The sequence below is a fragment of the Astyanax mexicanus genome, chromosome 1 (genome assembly GCF_023375975.1).
Source record: "Astyanax mexicanus isolate ESR-SI-001 chromosome 1, AstMex3_surface, whole genome shotgun sequence".
NCBI classification, from domain to species: Eukaryota; Metazoa; Chordata; class Actinopteri; order Characiformes; family Acestrorhamphidae; genus Astyanax; species Astyanax mexicanus.
The window spans coordinates 91,899,599-91,923,329 of NC_064408.1; the positions used below are offsets into that span (position 1 = coordinate 91,899,599).

A 23,731-nucleotide genomic window follows, 5' to 3' on the forward strand; every position below is an offset into this window, starting at 1 on the left:
ATCATGGTTCAGAAAAGTAGAAATTATTGGATCAATTAATGAATTATCATGCAATATTGGATTTTTTTTTCTCTCAGCCAATCACATTGTGGTGTCAGACATACAGTAACTGTGGCACTCACTGTGACACTGTGAGAGATTCAGGTTAAAAAGCTAATAACAATTGGCTGAAAACTCTCAGCAGAGAAGCCTCTCAGATATACATTACATTACGTTTTATGTGGCAGAGAGCGTAAGGATGCAATTCAAAAATATAAGAGGTGGAAGATATAGGAGCACTTGACAGATTAGGGGTATAATATAAAGATACAGTTAGAATAATATTGCGGTGAAGGTGGACAAGCAAGTGTAGCTTCATGGCACATATTGCACATAAGAAAATTGATTGTGCTGCTGTAGGCTGGATCAAATTTGGCTGATGCCTCCCATTATGATGCTCGTGCAGACCACAGATGGTGCATAGCCAGTTCAATAAGAATCATCAGCAGAATATCCTGCCTGAGACGCCGAGCGCGCTGCATATGGACGGCCCCAGTTGAATTCGGGGGATGATTTCCTAATTGAATCCAATTTAGACGAGACACGTTTGAGTGCATTGTGCAGAGATATCACTTTTATTTAGCGTCCTCAACAGAGATGTTAAGGCACTGCCTCGAAGAAAATACAGTGCTCACTTCTCAGTTTTTCTTGTAGTGCACATACTTGACTCAAGATCTGTTATTTTTTTACCCCAACTTTCTCTACAATTTTAGCACTTTCAGTAATTCCCACTCAATATCTACAGTCCTGCTGATCATTATTGGCACCCATGAAGTTTAAGTAGATATTGTGGAAATTCCCCCTGAAAAAAGTAGTCGACTGAAACAGTTTTTTTGTATAGAGCACTCGTATTTAAAACAAAATAGAAAACTATATACAACATTTTAAAGCAACAAACAATGTGAGGGAAAAAACAGAAGAAAACTTAAGCTTGCTGTCACACTGGTACTGGCACCCTTTACAGTAAATTAGTATGGAAACACATTTTCACTCACCTGTGGCAAATCCCAAAGGATAATCACCTGTGGCAAATTATCAGTGCCCATGTGACATGAATTAGCCAAAGAATGATGACTTCAGGGTTTTAAAAAGCCAAACCTTGGGTCATGTTCTTTTGTTACAATGGTGAAAACAAAGGAGCTGTGTGAGGACATCAGAAGTGCTATTATTAGCAAACACAAGACTTCCAAAGGGTATAAGGCCATCTCCAAAGACCTTGGTGTCCCTGTTTCAACAGTGTGCAATGTTATTAAGAAGTTTGCCAAGCATGGAACTGTCAAGAACCTTCCTGGACGTGGTGGAAAAATTGACGAGAGAAGTCTGGTGGAAAAAGAACCAAGGCAAACATCCAAAGAACTAAAGGTCAACCTGGAACAGTCTGGGGTCATTGTTTCAACAAGTACCATACGCCGCACACTAAACCAAGCAGAGCTTTATGGGCGAAGGCCAAGGAAGAAACCATTGCTGAAGAAAAGACGTGATCTTTGCCAAAGAGTACCTTGACAAACCACAATCCTTCTGGGAAAATTTTCTGTGGACAGATGAAACAAAAATAGAGCTTTTTGGCAATGCAAAGTATGCAGAGTATGGCTAGGGAACACCAACACATGTATAAGGTGTTGTGAGGTGTTATCTTGTGAGCAAGGCTGAACACTGGCCAGCAAATACAGTGCTTTTTAGCTTCCATGGGACATGGAAAAAGACATGGGGCATGATACTAGTTCCTGTCACATGACATTTTGCGATGTTTAGTTATGTAAACACAGCATTGCAACTACTTTTGAGTTGAAAAGGTAGATCACTTGTATTTAAACTGAAATTTTAATTAAATCTTATAACTAGCTCATATCTTTAGTATAGCTGAGTACTGTATTATGCTGAATCATTGTATCAAGCAATGCCATTTCACTTTTGGTTCCCAAGATACGTAGCAGTTTTTGTGTGACAGTAAAAACCTTTTTAAATGATAAAGAACATCACACTCACACATCTTACAACTACAATTGTTTTTGGAATCAAAAATGGTTATTTTTGTTGCATTGATTAAAGAAAGATTTGTAATACTTTTTTTTTATAATATGTGGCATGTTAGCACATTGGTGTGTTAGTTTCAGGCTAACATTAGAAGCTAACCGCTAGCACAGCACTAAAGAGGCACCCTTGGTTGGTCATGCACTCGTGGTAAGAGAAGCAAAACTGTATAAACTGTCTCAGTTTCCGCCATAAAAAGCCTAAATTTTTCTAATTAAACTTTTTTTTAAGACGCTGACATTGAAACTAGCATTTTAGTGAAAAGCGACGTTACGTTCCCACTTCAAAGCGGCCTTTAATGTCATCAGGACAGCGGGGCTGTTCAGCAGAGCTGTCATTATGAAAGGAGCTGAACAGCTTGTGGCTTGGTTAGAGCGCGTCCGTTTGGGGGCGAATCCAGACACACCGTGAGGTTTTTATTAGCAGGCTGTAATTATTGGCCAAGTCCACTTGTAAACACGTTTGCCTTTCATGCTGTGAGAAAACACTTCACACTCGCTGTTAAATATTCACCCACTGTTTGCAGTTCAAAAACAAACAGCACACAAACCCAAGAACCGTCAGCAACTGCATTCATAAACCCTCATGTCTTACTTGTACGCACTTTTTAAAGGGATCTTTAAGGGTTCCATAGCAAAGGCTAAAGTCTAATGTTAGGGTTCTTAGGTTGGGTTTTGTAAACTTGGTTTCGTATAATAACAAAAGGATCCCAGTATCCTGTATCATGAGTCAAAATAGTGCCTTTAGTGCCTTTTCTCCTAATTAAGTTTCTATTTCTGTGTCTGTGACGTTTATTTGCTCTCTTCAGATATGAAATTTTCAGAAGCTCTTACTGAATCTACCAATGTAATTTTGTCTTACTGCACTATTTCTCAAACAATCTTATATATAAAGTAATCACAATATTAACAATACTTTAAAAAACAGTTTTAACTCTGATGCAGTCCAATATAAATTATTTCTATTTCTTCTCTAAAGAACAGTAAACTGCATGGATATCCATGTTGTAATATTTCAATCATTGACTATAAATTGAAAAGGAGATATTTAATTATCTAAATTTAGTTATTATGTATGTGGAGTTATGTATATAACTTTTTTTTGGGGAGATTGATCCATGCCCTCACTCCTCCCACTCTCCTCCCAATATAAACCGTCACTTCCTCTCTACCTGTGTGTTGAACAACCTCGCACCCACCTCCTCCCCATCTTCCTCCTTCTTTAATTTCTCCCTTTATTTTCCTGTTTCTCTTCACGTGGGGGGGCTTCAGCTTCATGCTTTTCCATCGAAGCTGCCCCGAACTCCAGCCCAAATACTCTAAGTTCGCCCCCCTCTCTTCTTCTTCTCTGTCCAGTCAAGGGCGTGGGACAATACCAGCAAAAGTACCAGTGAAAAGTTTGGACACTCCTTAAATTCAGTAAATTTTTAAATGTTCTGCATTGTACTAAAGTCATCCAAACTATATAAAAAAATTGAATTATTTAGTAAAGAAAAAAAAAAAGGTTTTAGGTAGAGTTACCTGGAATGGCTTTCAGTTAGCAGCTGTGCTGAACGTATCAAGAGTCCATTACTTCAATTTCTTGTTCTCTTAATGTGTTTGAGAGCATCAGTTGTAAAGTTGTGAAGATGTAGAGTTGGTATACAGTGAATAGCTCTAATTGTGTAATTTTCTAATACATATTATGGCTAGAAGTACTCAACTAAATAAAGAAAAACATACTTTAGAGAAATGAAGGTCAGTCAGTCCAATAAAATTCAAGAACTTTAAAGGTTCCCTCAAATGTAGTCGCAAAGGCCATCAAAATTACTCAATTCAAAATCTAAAATGACTCAATTGGGTGTCCAGCTATTGAGTTATGTAAATGTAAATACACACTGACTAATCTAAGTCACATTCAAGTTTCATTTTTACATAAAAATGTATGATCAAATATTTGCTGAGATTTAAAGGGTATACCCTTTTTTGTTGGATGGTGTAGAATCTTTTTAACAAGACCTCTGTGCAGAACTCTTTTTGGCTAGACTGTATAGTTAAGAAATTATATAATTATTCATTATTTTGCTAGTGTGTGCAATTTTCTTGGCAGCATCATTTTTATACAACGCTATTAATAGTAATAAGCGTTAATGGACAGAGCGGTGATGATTACAGGTCCAGGTGGTTTGAAGCAGGTGACGGAGCAGCACCTCTCCTGTGCTGTACCTGCGCATAAATTCTGGTGGCTCTTTAACCTTGGTCTTCTGCTGCTGCAGTGCACGTGTGCGGAAAGGAGCACCTCCGTCTCACTGCTCCACGTCCGCTTGCACTTTTTGACAGCCTGACGGATGAACAGCGAAGAGTTTTATCTTTTTTTCTCCAAGGTCTGGCAGCCGCTCAAGGTCTACTCAGCATAAATAAATAAATGGACGGAAAATGGCCACAGCTCACCACTCCGCCAAATGAACACACATGATTTACCTGAAACGTATGCCTCTTTATTTTTCGAGCTAATTTACTCAGGTGTCAGGAGATCGGCTGGGCGCTTGGCGGCTCTCTCTCTGAGAAGCTCTAAATCATCTTAAACTAAAGGCCTGGAAGTTCACATATTAGTAAAAGTTGATGTGAAGACACTGTAGCTAGATAGAATATCTTTATAGATCTTTAAGATGATTTATTGGGGGTCTTTCTTGAGTAAATGCATGAAAAAAAAATGGATCCCAGATCTGATTTGCATTTTAACTTCAGCATCGCTGTGAGTGTGTTTGTCTTCTGTCACTTTTTTTTTTAAATGTGAATCAAATCGCAGTGTCATTCTGACTTGTGGCAGCACTTGATTTATTTATTTTCCTTCTCGTTTTCTCTTCGGCTGCTGTGATTGAACATGATCGATGACCTTTCCTAATTGTTTCCCACCGTGTTCAGCAAAGGAAGCAATAGCAGTCAGCAACATAGCAACATAATATTGAATGAGCATAGCACTCTAAGAAAAACGGGGCTCTACATAGCAATGAAAATGACTTGTATTGATAGTGGAACTCTTTGGGCTGCAACAAAGAACCATTTTGAAAATATTTGTAGATAATAGATCCTCTAAAAGGGGTTTCCACCAACGCAAAGAACAATTTAACCTGGAAAAGAATCAATACAGGGTCCAAAAGTTTTGTATGTAGTTATTATTTAATAAAGTACAAATACTCTATTGCCTTACTTTGGTTATCTATACTCTACTGGAGTAAAAAAAAAAAAAAAAGATGATTTTTTTTAAATCTACTGCTTATATTTTCACACAGTTATCTGAATCAATATCTCTTTAGATCTCTATCTATATCTCTGTACTTTACTTACATTTTAAAAAGTAGTCAAATTACTCCTATTTAATTTTTTTCAGCTTCTTATCATTAAAAAAACTTTCCAGATAAATCTCTCTATCCAGACAGAGTGATTTTGATTGTGGTTGGATGAAAACATTAACATATACCATTCCAACACCAAGTTGGTTTTTATGTGATCTCACCTGCACACGTACATAGCAGACGTATGTAGTCTACTGTGAAGATGATCCGTGCAGAGACTCAAGAGAACTCGAGCTCTTGAAATGTCCCATCTAACCTTCTTTAATATATTTACATTGTTCTAAAATTAACATTCATTTTAATGGGCACATATGCAGCTAGTGCACATGCAGTCTAGTGCATCAGAATATTGTAATATAACTTCTTAGTCATTGTTGCTTTTAGAGAAATGTGTTTTTTGGTAGAGCACAATAGACCATCACTGATTGTGGAAACTTCACACTAGATCTCAAGCAGTTTGGACTGTGTGTCTGTCCACTCTTCCTCCAGACTCTGCTCCCTTGATTTACAAATAAAATGTGAAATTTACTGATGATCAGTGATGGTTTGGAGAATCATGTCATCTGCTGGTGTTGATCCACTGTGTTTTATTATCAAGTCTAAAGTCAGTGCAGTGTTTTCCCAGAAAATCTTACAGCACTTCATGCTTCCCTCTGCTGACAACTTTTATGAAGATGTGGATTTCATTTTCCAGCAGGACTGTCAACACTGCAGAAAGTACCAATTGGTCTTATTTAATATTCAAATTTCCTGAGATAGTGATTTTTTGGATTGTCACTTGCATATAAAGTAGTTACTATTCTATAAATATTTATATCAACTTTTACCATTTAGATCTCCACAGAACAGATCATCAGATTGTTGCAACTCTGGTATCTATTATTTCTATAATATAATAGTAAAAAAACCTACACACATATGGTTATAAACCATATGAATAAAGATCACATCAAGACCAGTGCTCATCACTCATGTATGACCAGGATCACCACTAACAATTCCAAAAAAACTGCACACACTACAGTCAGCTTTGAGTCTGAGCTTGTGCTTTTGTGTTTCGATAGGAATACCAGTCATGTAACACCCTGCCCTGCCCAGACCTGAAGAAAACAACTCCGTGGACCCCCTGGACCCCCGTGAACATCTCAGATAACGGCGGACACTATGAGCAGCGTTTCCGCTACACCTGTAAGGCACGGGTGGCCGAGCCGGGACTGCTGGAGGTGGGCAGGCAGAGAATAGAAATGCGCTACTGTTCCAGTGACGGGTCAACCGGCTGTTCCACTGATGGTCAGATCATTTACCTTCACCTCCTTTCACTGTCCAGTGATGTTCAAATGGTTATATACATGTCTACTTACAACAGCTTAGCTCCGCCCACTCAAACTGAGGTTATAAGGATTGTGTCAGCCCATAAAGAGACAGTCAGAAAATAAATAGTTTACATTTAATAATCTTAAAAAGTACACTCAATAACAATAACTGCTGTTTAATTAAAGGATAATGCAAGAATAAAATAAACATGATTTAAATGTGAGCTTGTGCATGTGCTTCACATGCTTCACGTGTGGGATACGGGGCTGTTTTAAAGTGTTTTTTACTGTTAATATGATTCATTCATTTAATATTGAATACACTTAAATACATACATTTTGTATAATTTGCAACAATTACTGTTTTTCACTGATATTTAAAACTTCTGGAATAACAAAGTAGTTAGACCCAATAAAAGTGCACCTAATAATAAACATATAACAAACACAGTATATTTAAAATTTCACACCTAATACCCCTCTCTAGCTTTTGGCAGAGGTCATCAGAGGTCACCTTCCTTCTTCAGTATTCTTCAGACTTTATTGAATAAAATAACAGCAGCTATAAATATGATATGATGCAGAACTTTTGAACACTACTGTCTGCCTGTCTGCCTCCCCTAAGCTATCCTGTGGTTCTCTCTTTCTCTCTCTCTCTCTCTCTTTGTTGATTTTTAGGCATGCTGATTTCTTTGTCCATTAACTTGAAGTGAGCAAGACGTGTTTGAGTGCATCTCTGTCATTTTCATGCTCTCTTTCTTTCTCTATCTATCTCTCTTCTCAGCTCCCTTTTATCACTTTGTTTTTTCTCTCACTTTTTCATTTTCTCATTCTCATTTTGTCTCCTCTTTCACACATTCTTATTTTTCTTCTGCTTCCTTTTCGCTCTCTTGTCAATCACTCTATCAACCACTCTCTCGCATAATCTTTTCCTTGATACTCTTTCCTTTTCTAGGATCAGTGTGTTAATATTATTTACGAGCACCTTCCACCTTCAGCTTCTGCAGTGGGGACCAGTTAGTTCCTTCTAAGGCTTCAGAGAAGGTCTAATGAATTATTGGAATTTTTATTTTTATTGGAACTCTTAATTGAGCTCATTATGAGGTGAATTAAGTGCCAATAGTCACCTCTCACCACAAAATCTAGTAAATCATTTAAATAGGGTGTTACATTTAATTATTCATTTTATTTAATAAAATTTCATTATAAGTGTTATTTTCTATGGAATTTAATTCATAGACTTAATATTTAAATAAGTTCTGGATTTCTTTCTGTTTTGTTCATTTGATCTCTAATTTGTGCTTTTTTTATTTTAAATTTCATCTCTTCGTAGAATTTAATTTGTAGTCTCTATATTCTCTTGAATTACTTTATTTTTTTCCTTCCATTTTATTATTTCCTCATTTCTTTCCTTTGTGATATTTATTGGAATTTGCAATGTGCTGACTTTCTTCCTTACTTTTTTTATACTGTTGAATTATTATTATTTTTTTATCTTCCTAAATTCCACTATGAGTTTCCGTCATAGAGTTCAAAACTGAATATTTGTTGTATTTTGATGTAGATTTATTTTCTCCTTCCATTTCCTCTCATTGTTCTGTTTAAATCCCTGCAGATTCTTTTTTTTTTTTTGCTCTAATTGTCTTCTGTATATATTTTCTTTGATCAATGTCATGTTTTTTTTTCTTTTTTTTTCTTTTTTTCTTCCAGGTGTCTGCATAACTCTTAACCACTCTTTCACACTTTCCTCTGATACATTTGTCTTTTTGTCATTTATATTGCACACATGCACCCAGACCTCGACTGCCAACATCTGCTTAGTAGGATTAGTGACTGTAAACACTTGTAGTTTGTTAACGAGATGTTAATTGATGCTCTGTCTCACAGAACTATAGGCTGATATTAGAGGGAGGTGACGGGCAGTAAAGTATGTTCAGCATCAGGCCTAATTGCTGAGTGTGTTAGTGGTTTTATAGCGTAGTCTGAAGGCTGATCTACAACAGCTTCTAATCTTCATCAACCACCCACTAAGAATGCAATTACTGCAGGATCACAACAAAGCAGTGTAACACACACACACACACACACACACACACCGCTGATTACACACGCCTTGTGTATATTCAACTTGTTCATTTAGAGAGTTTTATGGGTTGAAAAGCAAAGTGGAGAAAATGACAGATTCTTATGACAGAGTCTTAAAAAGAGTGACGCATTTTTTAGTTCTTATCCCAAAACCTTTTCAGCTTTATCTTAAAAGGTAGAAATTTTAGATTTTCTTAAAATAGATTTTGACAAAAAAAAAAAAACGATAAATAGAGTAGTCCATTGTTGTTGTTGCCTCATAGATGCTCAAATAACATTAAACTGAAATTATTTTTTATTGAACAGAACCCTACACCTAACCCTAACCTATGTTTTAAGACTTCTAGGTTAAACTTAGGGTTAGGGTTAGGCTTAAAGGTTGATTTAGATGTCAGTTTAAGGATAGAATAAGGTTTAGCTGTAGGGTTAGATTCATTTATATTTAACAGAGATTTACATTACATTTAATATTTCGTTAATTTAAATGTTAATTGAATGTTATTTGAATGTTATGTAAGCATCTATCGCTGTGGAAAAAAATAGAGACCACTTAAAAAAGCTTCTTTGATTTTACCAAATTAAAACCTCTGGAATAGAATCAAGAGGAAGATGGATGATCACAAGCCATCAAACCAAGCTGAACTGATTAAATTTTTGCACCAGGAGTGGCATAAAGTTATCCAAAAGCAGTGTGTAAGACTGGTGGAGGAGAACATGCCAAGATGCATGAAAACTGTGATTAAAAACCAGGGTTATTCCACCAAATATTAATTTCTGAACTTTTAAAACTGTATAATTATGAACTTGTTTTCTTTGTATTATTTGAGGTCTGAAAGCTCTGCATCTTTTTTGTTATTTCAGTCATTTCTCATTTTCTACAAATAAATGCTCTAAATAGCATTTTTTTTATTTTTTATTTTTGGAATTTGAGAGAAATGTTGTCTGACCGAACTGGAATAGGAACGTTAGCTAGCTAGCTATTTTATTATGCTTTTTATGAATAAAATGGCCATAAAACATTGAAAATACACAATACACTATAGTAATATATTGGATATCGTAATTTTTAACAAGGAGAATTCTCCAATTTGTGGGTCCTTGGTCCTTCACCTGTGCCGCTATCTGGCCAGTGATTCTCATAACCCTCGTTTGGAGTGTGCATCTGAAAAATCTCAATTTAAAAGGCCATATAGCTCTAACACTCCCTCCTCCCCCAACAGTCTAACCAGAATCGAGACACCCTACTTCTAAGCCTGCACACACAAAACAGAGGGGTAGTGCTGAGTGATGAAATGGGATTGGGCCGTAGTTAACAAGTAATGGAAGCTTCTACCCTACTTTTGATCAAACTCAGTCATCACACACTCGCCTCAAACTGTGTGGACTTGTTCAATAATCTCTAACAGATGTGCCTGTGTAATTTCTGACAGTGTGTGACACAGAAACCTATTAACACTGACTAAAGGAAAAAAAATGGACATTTTCCATATATATATACTGATCTGCCGTAACATTAGCACCACTGACAGCTGATGTGAAAAACATTGATTATCTTCATCTGCAGTGGCATCTGTCAGGAGGTGGATATATTAAGCAGTCAGTTCTCTAAGGTGATGTGTTAAAAGCAGCAATAAATGGACAAGAATAAGAATCTGAGCCATTTTGACGAGAGCTAAATGGTGACACTAGACGACTGGGTCAGACCCGTCTCTGAAACAACAGACAGTTCTTGTGCAGTGGTCAAAAATAGCGCTCTGTGAAAGTAGAACCAGTGTACCAGCGACAGGGTTATGAGTGCACTGCATAATCTGATTATTTCAGAACATTGGATGTTTTTGTATGAAATCGATATGTTTATATAAACCTGGAACATCAGATAATGAAATAACTCCTAGTTTACAATAAAAAATATATTTGAAGTCACGGGCCACACTCTGTAATAAAACAAATAATGAAATATACCACTTTAAATAATACATTTTCCTGATTATTTCATTTACACATCATTTTACTTGACTTACTATCTTTATCTTTGACAGTGTTGTGTAAACTAAGCTTTTTCAAATTGATGTTTCATTTCATGATGTCTCTTATATTAAATATTAAACTCCTTAATTACGACAACTTTTAGACTCTTTTGAAAAAAAAAAAAAAAAACTTAAACCTCAACCCTTATTTATATGTGGCAAACTTTACTGAACTTTGCCTTTGTTTTATTGAACCTTAAAGTATTATTTATCATGTACCTAGTCAGCTCTGAGGGAGTTTTTTTTTATGCCTCCATCAAAAAAAAACAAAAATGCCTTCACGTTCATCATTTTTATCTGTACATTTGACAGTCGATTTAGGGATCATCGAAAAAATATTGTACAAAATGAGTAGTGAGTAATAAACTCAATGGGACTAAAATGAGACCTTGAGATGTTAATCCAACGATAAAATAGAGTAAAAAAAAAAAACAGTATATATTTTAATTTTACTGTTGATCGGACTAAGCTCTGGTATGTTCACCTAATATATTTATAATACTGGCCCTTTAAAGTACATCAGCATCAGACTACATGACAAGAAGCTGAAAAGTTCAGTGTTTGTCTTTCTAATGATCTAAGGACCGGAGAAGTGAAGGCTGTCCTCTCATGCATTGAATTGATTACACATTAGACACACCGTGACACACACTTATCTAACTCATCGTTTATCTAAATCCGGCTGCAGTTTTTCTGAGACCCTGGCGTCAGATTATACTTCATAAATATTGAATTTACGGAGCTGATGCAGGGTTCATTTCTCCATCCGAGCAATTATCTCTGCTCGCATCCATTCTCGGGCACCCAGCTGTGCCTTAGGAGGGTGTTTCACACCCCTTCCCCTGAGTGGTTAACTTGCATCGCACGGTGGAGGCGTAGTGTTATAATTACCTCCACGCTGAAGGTGTGTTTGGCTGTCAGTGGCTCTGCTGAGGAAGATGAGCACAGGGATAAATTCAGTGGCGTTTGATGAAGATTTAGCCTCATGGCTGGGTCTCTATATCGATTTGAATCCATAAGTTGCAGAGCTGTTAAAGTGATGGAGCGTGGTTTCCCTGAGCTGAAATACAGATGCAGCAGGAGATAACAAGATGCGCTTTCACTGAAGACAGCGGCCAGGGTATTAAACTATGGAAGAAGAAGGCCACAGAGGATCTAAGCCTTAGATTTATCGTTAGGACAGATAAGTCTAGAGTGTTGCATATAAATTGAAATGCACAGAAGTTATAAATTGATTACGATTCTTGTTTAGTTGGCATTTTACAGAGAGGCAAGGAAAAAAAAAGAAAGCGTATAGGGGCAGGTTCTCAAACTGGGATTAAGCCTAGTCTAGAGTACACAGCATTTTGAATAAAGATTTTCGTTTTCCATTAAAAGGAAAATATAGGTCTAAGCCCTTTCTGGAAAACTGCCCCAAAGATAAAGTCAGACTTTATCTCACCAAAATGCACTCAAATCATGCCAGCAAAATCCTTCTAGTACAACATAACAGAGCCTCTGGAGCCTTCTTCGCTGTAGGAATCAGTATTCAGGCCGCACATGCACTCTTACACTTGTGGGGAATATGGTAAAGTACAATTCATCAGACTCACTCTTTTCCACATCCCTGTAGAGCAGGGCGTTCGGGTTTTACACCACTGACCTCTGAGATGTAACTGACAATCTTTCTAATGAGTGTCTCTTCTGGAGTATCCCTCTGACCCAGCTGTAAACACACTGTCTGACCGTGTCCTGCAGTAACCATCACAGTCACCTGAGGAACAGTTACTCCTACAGTACGTGTTCTAGGTCTGAGATTTTTTTTAAGAGATACAAAGATAGTGGCATGAAGAACTCCCTCAGAACAAGAGAAACAAACTACAGAAGAACCAAGACTCAGGAAGGAGAACTCATCCTCTTATTGTTGACACCAATTAAAACACAGTGTGAAACACAGGAAAGCAAGCTTAACAAGCTTAATGAGTGCTGCCGCCATCAAATCTGAATGGGACCTTGTCCTCTTCACATTTCATAATTATTCGTTTGGAATCCCACATTTAACATTAAATATTAGTTTACTCAGTGTTTTTTCTATTGCATTGTGGTCACAGGAGAATACACATACCACTAATAGTCCACTGTTGGTTTTTCAGGTTTATTTAAAAATGAACCCTATAGGCAACTTTAAATGAGTGTTCAATTAAATAATGAAATATAAATAAAGAGTAAGTTCTGCCTTATTTACTTCAAGTAACAGTAGGATCATTTTTAAATAATAGAGTAGAATAACCACAAAGTCATTGTTGTTGGTACATTGTGTCAGATTAATTGTATTATATTAGACATAGTTGTGGGTTAAAAAATACAGGCTGGTGAATAAATGGACCAGTTGAGTGAGGACATTTTTAATGGTTGAATCTGTCTCTAAAATAGTCATTGAATTAAGTGACTTTTATAGGTTAAATTAGGTGATTAAACACATGGTATTAATACACCAAATTTAGCTGAGCAACACAATGTGCTGTCCCACCACATTAAAAATGCTTCTGACACCCCTAAAGCCTAATAAATAAGACTGCATTTATAAAAGGTTTATAAATGCTTTACAATTAGTTTATTAATGGTTACTAATTATGTGGCAAATGCCATTAATAAACTTATTGTAAACCATTTATAAACCCTTTATAAAGGTAGAGATAGATAGATGGATGGATGGATGGATGGATGGATGGATGGATGGATGGATGGATGGATGGATGGATGGATAGATAGATAGATAGATAGATAGATAGATAGATAGATAGATAGACAGACAGACAGACAGACAGACAGACAGACAGACACATACATACATACATACATACATACATACATACATACTCACTCACTCACTCACTCACTCACTCACTCACTCACTCACTCACTCAATCAATCAATCAATCAATCAATCAATTTATCCCGAAGGAAGTTTAGGCATCCAGCAGCAACAACACAATACAATAAGAAACATATTCGAACATAAATAAAAACACAGAAAAATAGAAAAAAATATAAGGCTATAAAAAACATACTATACAGGGTAGTCTTATTTTAAAATGGTACCTTTTTTATTTATATATAATAATAAGTATTTCATCAAAAGACAGCTTGGGGATGCTTACATATTTATAATTTGTGAGGTTTTATCTTGTAAGTGATGCTGTAAGTGAACTGGCCTGTGCTAATGGCAAGGCAACATAAATAATCCAGTTATAATAATCAAGAGTTGAAGTGACTTATGATAGTCTTCTGATTCATCATAGAAGCCATTAAAATTCACAGTATATTAACATGAAGCCTTGCTCCATTCCTAATGCCAGATGTGGGCTGGAGCATTGAGTGTTGAGCTGTGGAGCAGTAGAATTCTGTTCTTTGGAATAGATTTGCTCCATTCAGTACCGTTAGGATGGGCAGACAGGTAGCAGGACCCAGTTCCAAACAAACTAGAACCATCATCTAGTGTTCAGCAGAGGCAGAGCAGATCAGGACTCAGGAGAGACAGAAAGGAAGAGCAGAAACAAGGGGAAGAATTTAAAAGAAAGAGTAGACTAAAGGACAGAGAAATGCTAATAATATCGACAGGTCACGGGTCACAGTCTTTAAAAGTAAAGCTCCTGCTGCCCATGCCCCGGTAATGAACCCTCTTTCAAAGGTACTTAGATCTCTTCTTCCTGCTCTCTTGATCCAGAACTGAGGTCAGCTGGGCTGCTCAGCACTTTTACACACACTACAGAGCACGGAAAGGAAATTAACTGCTTAATTGTATCTAAAAGAACATCAGTATATGCTCAAAATATGTTCCTAATGAACTCCTTTCAATTTCCATTTTTTTACCCAGTCTAAGACAAAACATAGTGACCAATCGCCATATATACTTAAAAAATATATATTTCCTTCTACAAGACGACTGAAAGTAGCTCCAACATGCAGTTCTAAAGCTTCTTTATCCATTCTAGGTGCTTTTATTGATGAACACGCATCAGCATATGCAGTCTAACAGCTTTGCAGCTAAGAGGTGTTGAAACATATTTCCTTTAATCATCATTACACAACATATTTGTGACACTTTTCTGCCACAGTAGCTTTTCTGTTGGTTCAGTCAAGCTGCCCTCATGCAATTAATGAACATAGGGGTTGCTAGCACCCTGTTGCAGGTTCATGGGCTGGCCTTTCTCTCAGCACTCTCAGTAGACCTTCTAGTATGGACTCCATGTGAAAATGTCCACACTGGTCATTTTTAATAATTTTGTAAGCTGTTGCCAAGTTGTAGAGAATAACTGACCTCTAGTACAAGTAAAGAAAAGAGTACAGGTGACTCATTCTGGTTCAAATATGTTTATTGTGGAACATTACATTACACACAACACTTTTCTTGGCATTTACATGTTTCTTTAAGAAGAATGTCACAGATTAATAAAACACACACACACACACACACACACAGTACAAACCATCCTCCCCCTAAACCAACCCTGTTCCCCAGACCCAATGCCCATTTCTACGCCTCGTTTCCTGGAGTGCATTGCTACATGGCTGCTTGATTGGTGTCCCCATCAAGATAAGAGGCCAAAGGTTGCCAGATTTTATTAAAGTCCCTTAGCTTGTCTTTCTAGATAAATCTAATTCTCTCCAAGTGGAGAGTCTGCAGGTGACGTCTTCGGAAATTTACTTACAATGGAGAATCATCAAACCTAATGTTGCTGTAACCAAGAAAATACTACAGACATGTTTAATTATAAGCACAGCTTATTATGCATTATAATCCCAATGCATAATGCATAATACACATGTATGTAATGTGTTATAAAATATGTTTTAAACAACTGTAGCCAAGTTTATAATGCTTGATAAATGTATTATAATGGGTTATGGCTAGGTTTATAGAGTCCAATAGACATGCCATTCATAGAAAGTGTTACTAGTGTTTCTGTGTGAGAGCATGGACCTTCACATGTACAGCATGTTTACTTTTGTCTATTTGCTGTAATGTAAAAACACGTAGCAAGAACATAAATGGCTTTCCATCAAATTTAATTTAGAATTAAATATATTTTCCTCTCATTACAGTTGTAAGATGTAAGATGGATTGGTATTATTACAATCTGCACTTTTAACCCTTTCAAAAGTCAGAAATAATGAATATAAAATGCATAATGTTCTGAAGTTGTGTGATGTTTCCTGTTACATAGTGAAAGATGCTGAATTTTTAGTAAAAGTTCCCTAGATTGTAAGATATCGGTGTTTACAAGCAGAAGACGGATCATAAGGAATAAAATCCAACAAATCTGATCCAGACTTGCCTATCCGGTGGCATATTATTTGGTGTCACTTCACATAGTTGTCTTTGTAAACATTTGCCAGTCTTGAGGACGCTCACGACAATCAGTTAACGCCTCTACAGGAGTCACCTTGTAATTTCTTGCATATGTCATGAACGTGCTGCACTTTTATCTGGGCTGTGAAGCTAATGCCCTTTCCCCCTGCCTTCCCTCTGCATCTTGTCAATAGTGCATCAGTGAGCGAGCGGATCATAGCCGTCACACCATCTGACATTTCCTGATCTCGCTTCATTTGAAGTCAGGGCTTTTATTGCAGGTGCGTTTTAAATCGTCCCGTCTGGAGATAAGAAAACCTGTTTATCTGACAAATAAAGGAAAATACCGCCCACTGCCGAGCTCTGTAGCTACTGCTTCACTCATCCATAGAGAATTCTAGCAGTTACGCTAAGTAGATTAGCGTGAATGAAAATGTAACATGTTGTCAAATAATGAAATCGCTCTTATTGACATTATTGGTGCCACCCATTCATTATAGTTTCAGAATCTTAATGGTGATCATCAGTTCATTAATAGCAGTGATGATTTACAGCTCTGTCTGTTTATATTAATGTAGTAATTAGTTCTTTCATCAAAGGCCTCTTTTGTTTAATCTCTTTCTGATTTATCCTACAGTTTTTTTATATGCTTTGCAGAAAGTGTGTTTAAGGGAATTTTCTACAGTTCTGAAATTCTGTGTAGTTCAATTAGATGAAACTGTTATTTGGAGTGGGGTTTATGTGGAACACAACGTATTATTTTACATTGGTGGTGAATGGATCTATGGGTCGCAGGAAACACAACACAAATACAACCAGTTAATTTTCTTACCAAACAGTATGATCTCATAAAGGAATTCGTACATATGTGACAAATGATGTATTAAAGATAGTTTGACCTTTATGAGGTATGGAGAAAGTACCCGAGACAACCAGAAATCAAACAATTTAATCAGAGAATGTTACAATTCAGCCAGTGTAATTGTATTGCCTGAACCTACTCCTAAATTTAAACTGAACTTGTGCCTTAACCTAATTCTGACCTTAATTTAAATTTAAATTAAACTAAACCCTTACTTTTACCTAGCCTAACATAGTAGAATGTAAAATTCTTGTTTACGTTGTTTCTCCAGAACAAAAAAAAGCAATATGAATATAGAGTTTTCTCAGTCCTTCTTCAAGTGCATGGCAGCCAGGTCATGCATATTTTCGAAACCAGCACCACCAGTGAACATGATCTTTATTATTTATAATTATAAAATGTGTAAAAAATATGTATATATATTTGTTCAAATTTTATGAAATTATGTGGACAAAGTTCTAGTCACGTTTTATGTTTAACATTCAGGATGGTAAATGAAGTAAAATCTGAAAAAAATATGAAAATGTTTTTAGAAACAGGATAGCTGCTTGTCAACCATAAACTGACCAAAAGAACAAGTTACAGACTCTTCATGGTAGAAAACGATGGTAAAACAGTGTATTAAGCACATTTATTACCATTTGGTGTAATTAAGTTCATTCAGTTAAGCAATAATACACAAGAGGGAGTGCTATAATATGTAATATTGGCACTGCTGTAGATCAGCACATGTTATAGCACGAACGTTGAGAGTATTATTATGATTATACCATAGTTCCATGATTGCTGTTTGTCAAAAGATTTTGAGTTAAAGAGGACGAGAAAATACGATCAGTTTGGTTATAAAAACTCTGTGAGTTAAAATAGTTCCATTACTGCTCCGTTTGTAGCTGCGCTGTTTGTAGCTGTGCTGTTTGGCTTGTAAGTGCTACATTGTTGCTAGGTTACCTGTATGTGGCAGAGTAATACATGGAGGTAATATCATATTTAAAAGACAATTATTGGTTGTCTGATTTTAATCTCTACCTCAACAAGTGAACAATTCTGAATAGTGCATTTTTCACCAAAGCCATCTCCAGTGTTTATTCTTGTAGAATTTGTGTTAAAATCATTGAAAGTTCTCTCTATGTGTTAGCTCTGTTCTGTAAGGACAGTAGAAATGGATCGATGCAGCTCTGCTGTAGCTGTTTGCTGCTGGGACTGATGGCATAAAAACGCAGTCTGGCTGTCAGAGCGCTCATCTTCAGACCTTGAATTTCTCTTTAGTGCTGTATCGGGCCAGCGGAGGAACGCAGGCTGTTACTGATGATGTTGGCGCTGTAATTTGGCTCCTCTCGGCTGAGCGATGCCTTCATTTTTCTCCAGAGAAACAATATCGTGTCACTCTGCACTGCTTCCTCATCTCACTGCCGGACAGCACTGCAAGGACAATATGTCTGTTTCTCCCTCCCTCTCTCCTTCTCTCTCTCTCTCTCTCTCTTTCTCTTTCTCATTCTCTCTCTGTAGTTTAATCTAAAATTTGCTAAGCTAATTTAGTCTCACCATTTGTTTGTTTTCCAAAAGACTGTCTTTACTCTGTGTAAATTTCGCTCACATGTAATTTACGGTTTTCTGTATTTTTGATATGGCTATAAATTAATTTAGTACTGTAGATTGTTGTCAGACACTGCTCATGATACACCTGCCAAGGGTAAGCCACGGTGTTGATGCCAGAGTGTGTCCCTCTATTATATTCAAAGGTTTAACATTTTTGGATGGCCATGTTCAACTGTAAAACCTGTCCAACCTAATGATAGCTGTGTTTAATCTACATTATTTTTCTTTCTTCTATTTTCTCCCTGTTTTTCTTATTTTTATTTTTCTCTCCACAGTATTGAGTGCACAGAGATAGACCATAATTTCTCCACTTCCTGTAACCATAGTTTCATAAAGCCTCCAGCTGAGTTTTGTAATTGCGAATTCAAGGTATTTCACAAAATACTAAAGTCATCTAAACTATGAAGAAAAACATCTGGAATTATTTAGTAAATAAAAAAAAGTGCTAAACAAACCAGAATATGTTTTATATTTTGGATTATTTTAATTAGCTTCTCTGGATTAGATAACAGCTTTGCACAGCTTGCCTTTTTTTTTAATTAGCTGTGCCTCAAGAGTTAATGACTTGAATTTCCTGCCCCTTAATGTGTTTGAGAGCATCAGTTGTAATGTTGTGAAGAGGTAGAGTTACAGGTATACAGTGAATAGCTCTATTTGAGTAATGTTCTAATCCATATTATGGCAGGAACTACTTAACTAAGTAAAGAGAAAAATGTTTTAAGATATACAGTAAATGTCAGTCAGTTTGAAAAAAAAAATCAACAACTTTAAAAGTATTCATAATTGCAGTCACAAAGACCATTAAAAATGTTATAATGAAACTGGCTCTCATCAGGACTGCACCAGGAAAGAAAGAGCAAGAGTTACCTCTGTTGCACAATATAAGTTCATCAGAGTTACCAGCCTCAGAAACCATAGAAAAGGTTAACAGCACTTCAGATAATAGCCCCTTAAATGCTTCACAGAGTATTTTGGTTCGTTTAACACCTTTTTTAAGTTACTACATGATTCCTTATGTGTTCCTTCATAGTCTGGATGACTTCAGTATTCATTTACAATGTAGAAAATAAAAGTAAAGCTGGAGTGGCCCTGTAACGACCCCACACAGTTTGTGGAGGAAATGTAATGATTTAAGTGTGCATTTAGCACCATGCTAATTGGTGGGATATACATTACTTGTTAGCTACATTAGCCTCATAGCTCCAGTGTTAAAGCAGAGCAGCAATCCACTCTTGACAGACTGACTATATTTAGGCTAAGGGGTTTCATTTTCACATTCGTAAATTACATTCACAAAACTATTCCTTAAAGATCAGTAGTTTACTGTTCGACTCTTTGAGCTTGTTGTTGTTTCTCGGTTTCCTCAGTGACAATCTCAGACGTTAAAAACAACACTTCTACATAATTATCTGCCTAACAGGACACAATACAAAGCCAGTAGGGAGGAGTTTATAATTGCTCTCTGCCTAACTGTTAATAAGCATTTTCTGACACTCCTGGGCGAGCGCCTAGCAATTCACAACAGCAGTGTGAGAGGCTCGCTTGGTGGTAATGCACAAGAGCAATTAATTTTCTGGATTAAGGGCTTGTAAGCACTGATCTGTGGAGCAAATCAGAGCGCAGAGACGACATCACAGGAATGCTGCCAAAACCCTGCCAAAAGCCTCTGTGTGTGTGTGTGTGTGTGTGTGTGTGTCACCTCTGTTTGAAACGCTCCGTTTATCTCTGCGGTGTTCACGCAGCTTCAAACACAGACAGGAACTACAAAGCTTGATCCGTTTCCCACCCCGCTGTCTGGGCTACACCAGCAATGAATCTGCTCTGTTATCGACTTGATTAACCTCCTGGAAGCCCCTGGGCCGGTACACCCTGACACACCTTTTCTTACACTCTGTTCTGTAGTGCAAAGTTCATCAAAACAAGCAGAGAAAGAGTAAAAAGTGCAGATTAGTAACGCTAATGCAACATAACGTAAGTCCATTCCATATTATTGTCTGTTAATTGAATGCACATAAACTTATTTCTAATTTTACCCCAATTTTTTACCCGATGTGAAGAGCCAAGTACACAATCCCCCAACACTAGTATTGCCCCCCACACCAGGAGAGTGAGGATCAGACTAACTGCTGATGTCAGCATGCTTGGAGGAAAGTGTTGGACCCTCAGCTCTGATACATCAGCTAACAGATGCCTGTGCCAGCTAGCATCACACTGGGAGTAATGTAAGGAGAGGGCTCCATTTACTCACCCAGGGAAAGCAAGGTCAATCATGCTTTCTCTGACTCTGGCTGCTGATGGCAAGCAGTTGATCTGGAGTCTCTCTTATTAAAATTTTGTTCTGGGAACAAAAATGATTAAAAAATGTGTGTTTTTTTTACATCTAAACAAAGAGAAAAAAAAATCAGAGAATAATTCAAGCATATACTTGACCTGTCAATATAAAAAAGGAGCTTATTAACACAATGTTAATTTAAAAAGGCTTTTAAAACAGTTTTTACACTTTTACACTTTTAACACAAAAAACAAATGCATTAGCAGCAGAGTGGAGCTCTACTTCCCCTCAAGAGCCTCCACTGTAACAAAACTCCACAAGCTGTATGATTAAGAGCAGGAGGCAACAATCAAACATTTTCTTGTTTAGGTTCACCTGAACCCTGTGTGTAGCCCATAAGAGCCATTTCTGAATGTTGATTCCAAGTTGAATTGAATCAGAACAATTCAGTAAGGAGGGGGGGGGGGAGCACATGACTGTAAATATTTTAGGACTAAAATCCTGATGTAACACGAAAACTCAACAACATTTCCATAACTTCTATTTCTTGTTCTAGAAATCAGGTCAGAACGAGTTTTGTGGAACATAAACCATTAGATTAACGAATTTAAATGGTTAAATGGTTAAAACAGAGCTATAGAAGCAAATAATACACTGTAAAAAGGAACTACTTTCATCTCTAGAACTAATGCCGCACTCCTACATTATATAAATAAGTATAAATAAATAAGTTTTGTATATGTCACTTTGGAACTTTATGAGTTAAATGACTGAGACAAAGCTGTAAGGAACTTTATATGTCTAAGAGACACACAACACCATGGGCTCTTTTGGGTTATAATTACTGAATTATTAGTACAGGCTGTATTTTATATACAGCTCTGGAAAAAATGACCACTTAAAAATTATGAGTTCCTTTGATTTTACCAAATTGAAAACCTCTGAAATTTAATCAAGAATAAGATGGATCATTACAAGCCATCAAACCAAGCTGAACTGCTTGAATTTTTGCACCAGGAGTGGCATAAAGTTACCTAAAAGCAGTGTGTAAGACTGGTGGAGGAGAACATGCCAAGATGCATGAAAACTGTGATTAAAAAACAGGATTATTCCACAAATTATTGATTTCTGAACTCAAAATCTTTGTTATTACTATCATTTTCTGCATATAAATGCTCTCAATTACAATATTTTTACAATATATTTATTATTTGGGAGTAAAGTTTTCCATAGTTTATAAAATAAAACAACAATGTTTATTTTACTATAAATAGTAAAATCAGAGAAACCTATTCAGAAAGTTAAGTGGTCTCTTAATTTTTTCCAGAGCTGTATATTTTGATAAAGCATGTTTCATGTACTTCATACTGCTTTAACACTGTGCACCTCTTTTAATTTGATATTTTGGTTTTCAATTTGGGCAAATAATACAAATGACAATCACAGTTATATTATTGATGAGAGTTTATTCTATTATTAATGAAAATCATAGTAATTACATTCAAATATGGAATGTAATGGAAATTGAGCAGAACAGCAGTTATATCTTCAGGCTTTGAGTGTTGGGTTGTTGTTTTTCCTGCAGGTCAGAGCATATGTTTACCAGACTGCTGGTCAACAGCCATCGGCGCGCTGCTCTGGGTTGTTGTGTCAGAGGGTTGTGAAACAGTCTGTTTGCTTTTTGAGTGCTGTTTACTGGAGGACTCTGCTGATAAAGAGTTTGGGTCAGTGTGGTGGTCAGAACACTACAGACTGATCCAGTTGTGTAGAAACAAGCCATGGCTCAGGAGGATGTCAGTATTCACTCTGAGATAAAATTCTAACTTTCAAACAGAAAAACACCATTAAAATCCTTCAGGGTGTTGAAGTAGGTCCTTCAGACATTGTGTAATCAGTAGATATTTTCCATCATGCTGAATTTATATCAAATGTAATGCAGTGTAAGGTTTTATGATGCAAAGAAACTGTAAGTATAGGATTAATAAGGTTATTTATTAAGTTATGTATCTATTATTCTGGTGTATAAAATTGTTTATTGGGGTTTATGTACTCATATGTCTTTGTGTATTGAAGTGAATGTTGAGGTTGTTTATGGTCTAATATCTCATAAACTAGTATATTGGTGTGTTTATTGAGAATGTTTATTAAGTAATATCTCCTATTATAGTGTATAGGAATGTTAATGGAAGTTTTACATAGCCTAATATCTCCTATTGCAGTGTATAGATGTGGTTATTGTAGGAGCTTATGGTCTAATATCTAATATTCTAATGTACATAAGCATCTATTAGGCTTATATATGGACTAATATCTCCTATTTTAGTGTAAATAAGGGTTTATTTAGGTTCCTCATGGTTCAGTGTCTCCTATTCTAATGTATAGAAGTGTTTACTGAGGTTGATTATGAACTATTATCTCCTATTCTACTGTATAGAAGTGTTTATTTAGGTTCTTCATGGTTCAATATGTCCTGTTCTAGTGTCTAGGGGAGTTTATTGAGTTTGGTTGTGTATAATTAGTTACTATTCAAGTGTATTGAAATATTTATTGAGTATGGTTATGTATTAATAGCTCTCCAACTGTATAGAATTGTTTAGTGAGGATGTTTGTAAATTAAACTCACCTTTGCTTAGTTATCAGTGATACCAGTCCACAGAGTATTTGACAGCTATTGCCAACTCCTGTGTTTTCGACACAACTGTCAACAATATTAACGTGTGTCTGAGAGAGGGGCAGCAAACAGTTGGTGTTGTAGTGACAGAAAGGCTAGTGACAGGTTGTGCCAGGTTTGGACTCTTAGCCAGCTAAAATGAACGTTTATTGAATGTTTCATGAGTACT

General features: G+C 36.4%; 1 protein-coding gene across 2 annotated transcripts in view; it reads left to right on the top strand.

The window, feature by feature from the left end:
- Positions 1-23,731, top strand: part of sema5a (sema domain, seven thrombospondin repeats (type 1 and type 1-like), transmembrane domain (TM) and short cytoplasmic domain, (semaphorin) 5A) — a 281,050-nt gene that overhangs the window by 222,644 nt on the left and 34,675 nt on the right. For both annotated transcript variants that reach the window (XM_049485501.1, XM_049485492.1), the window contains exon 16: positions 6,469-6,694. In XM_049485501.1, coding sequence (XP_049341458.1) covers positions 6,469-6,694 — 226 coding nt within the window. The remainder of the gene's footprint in view (positions 1-6,468; positions 6,695-23,731) is intronic.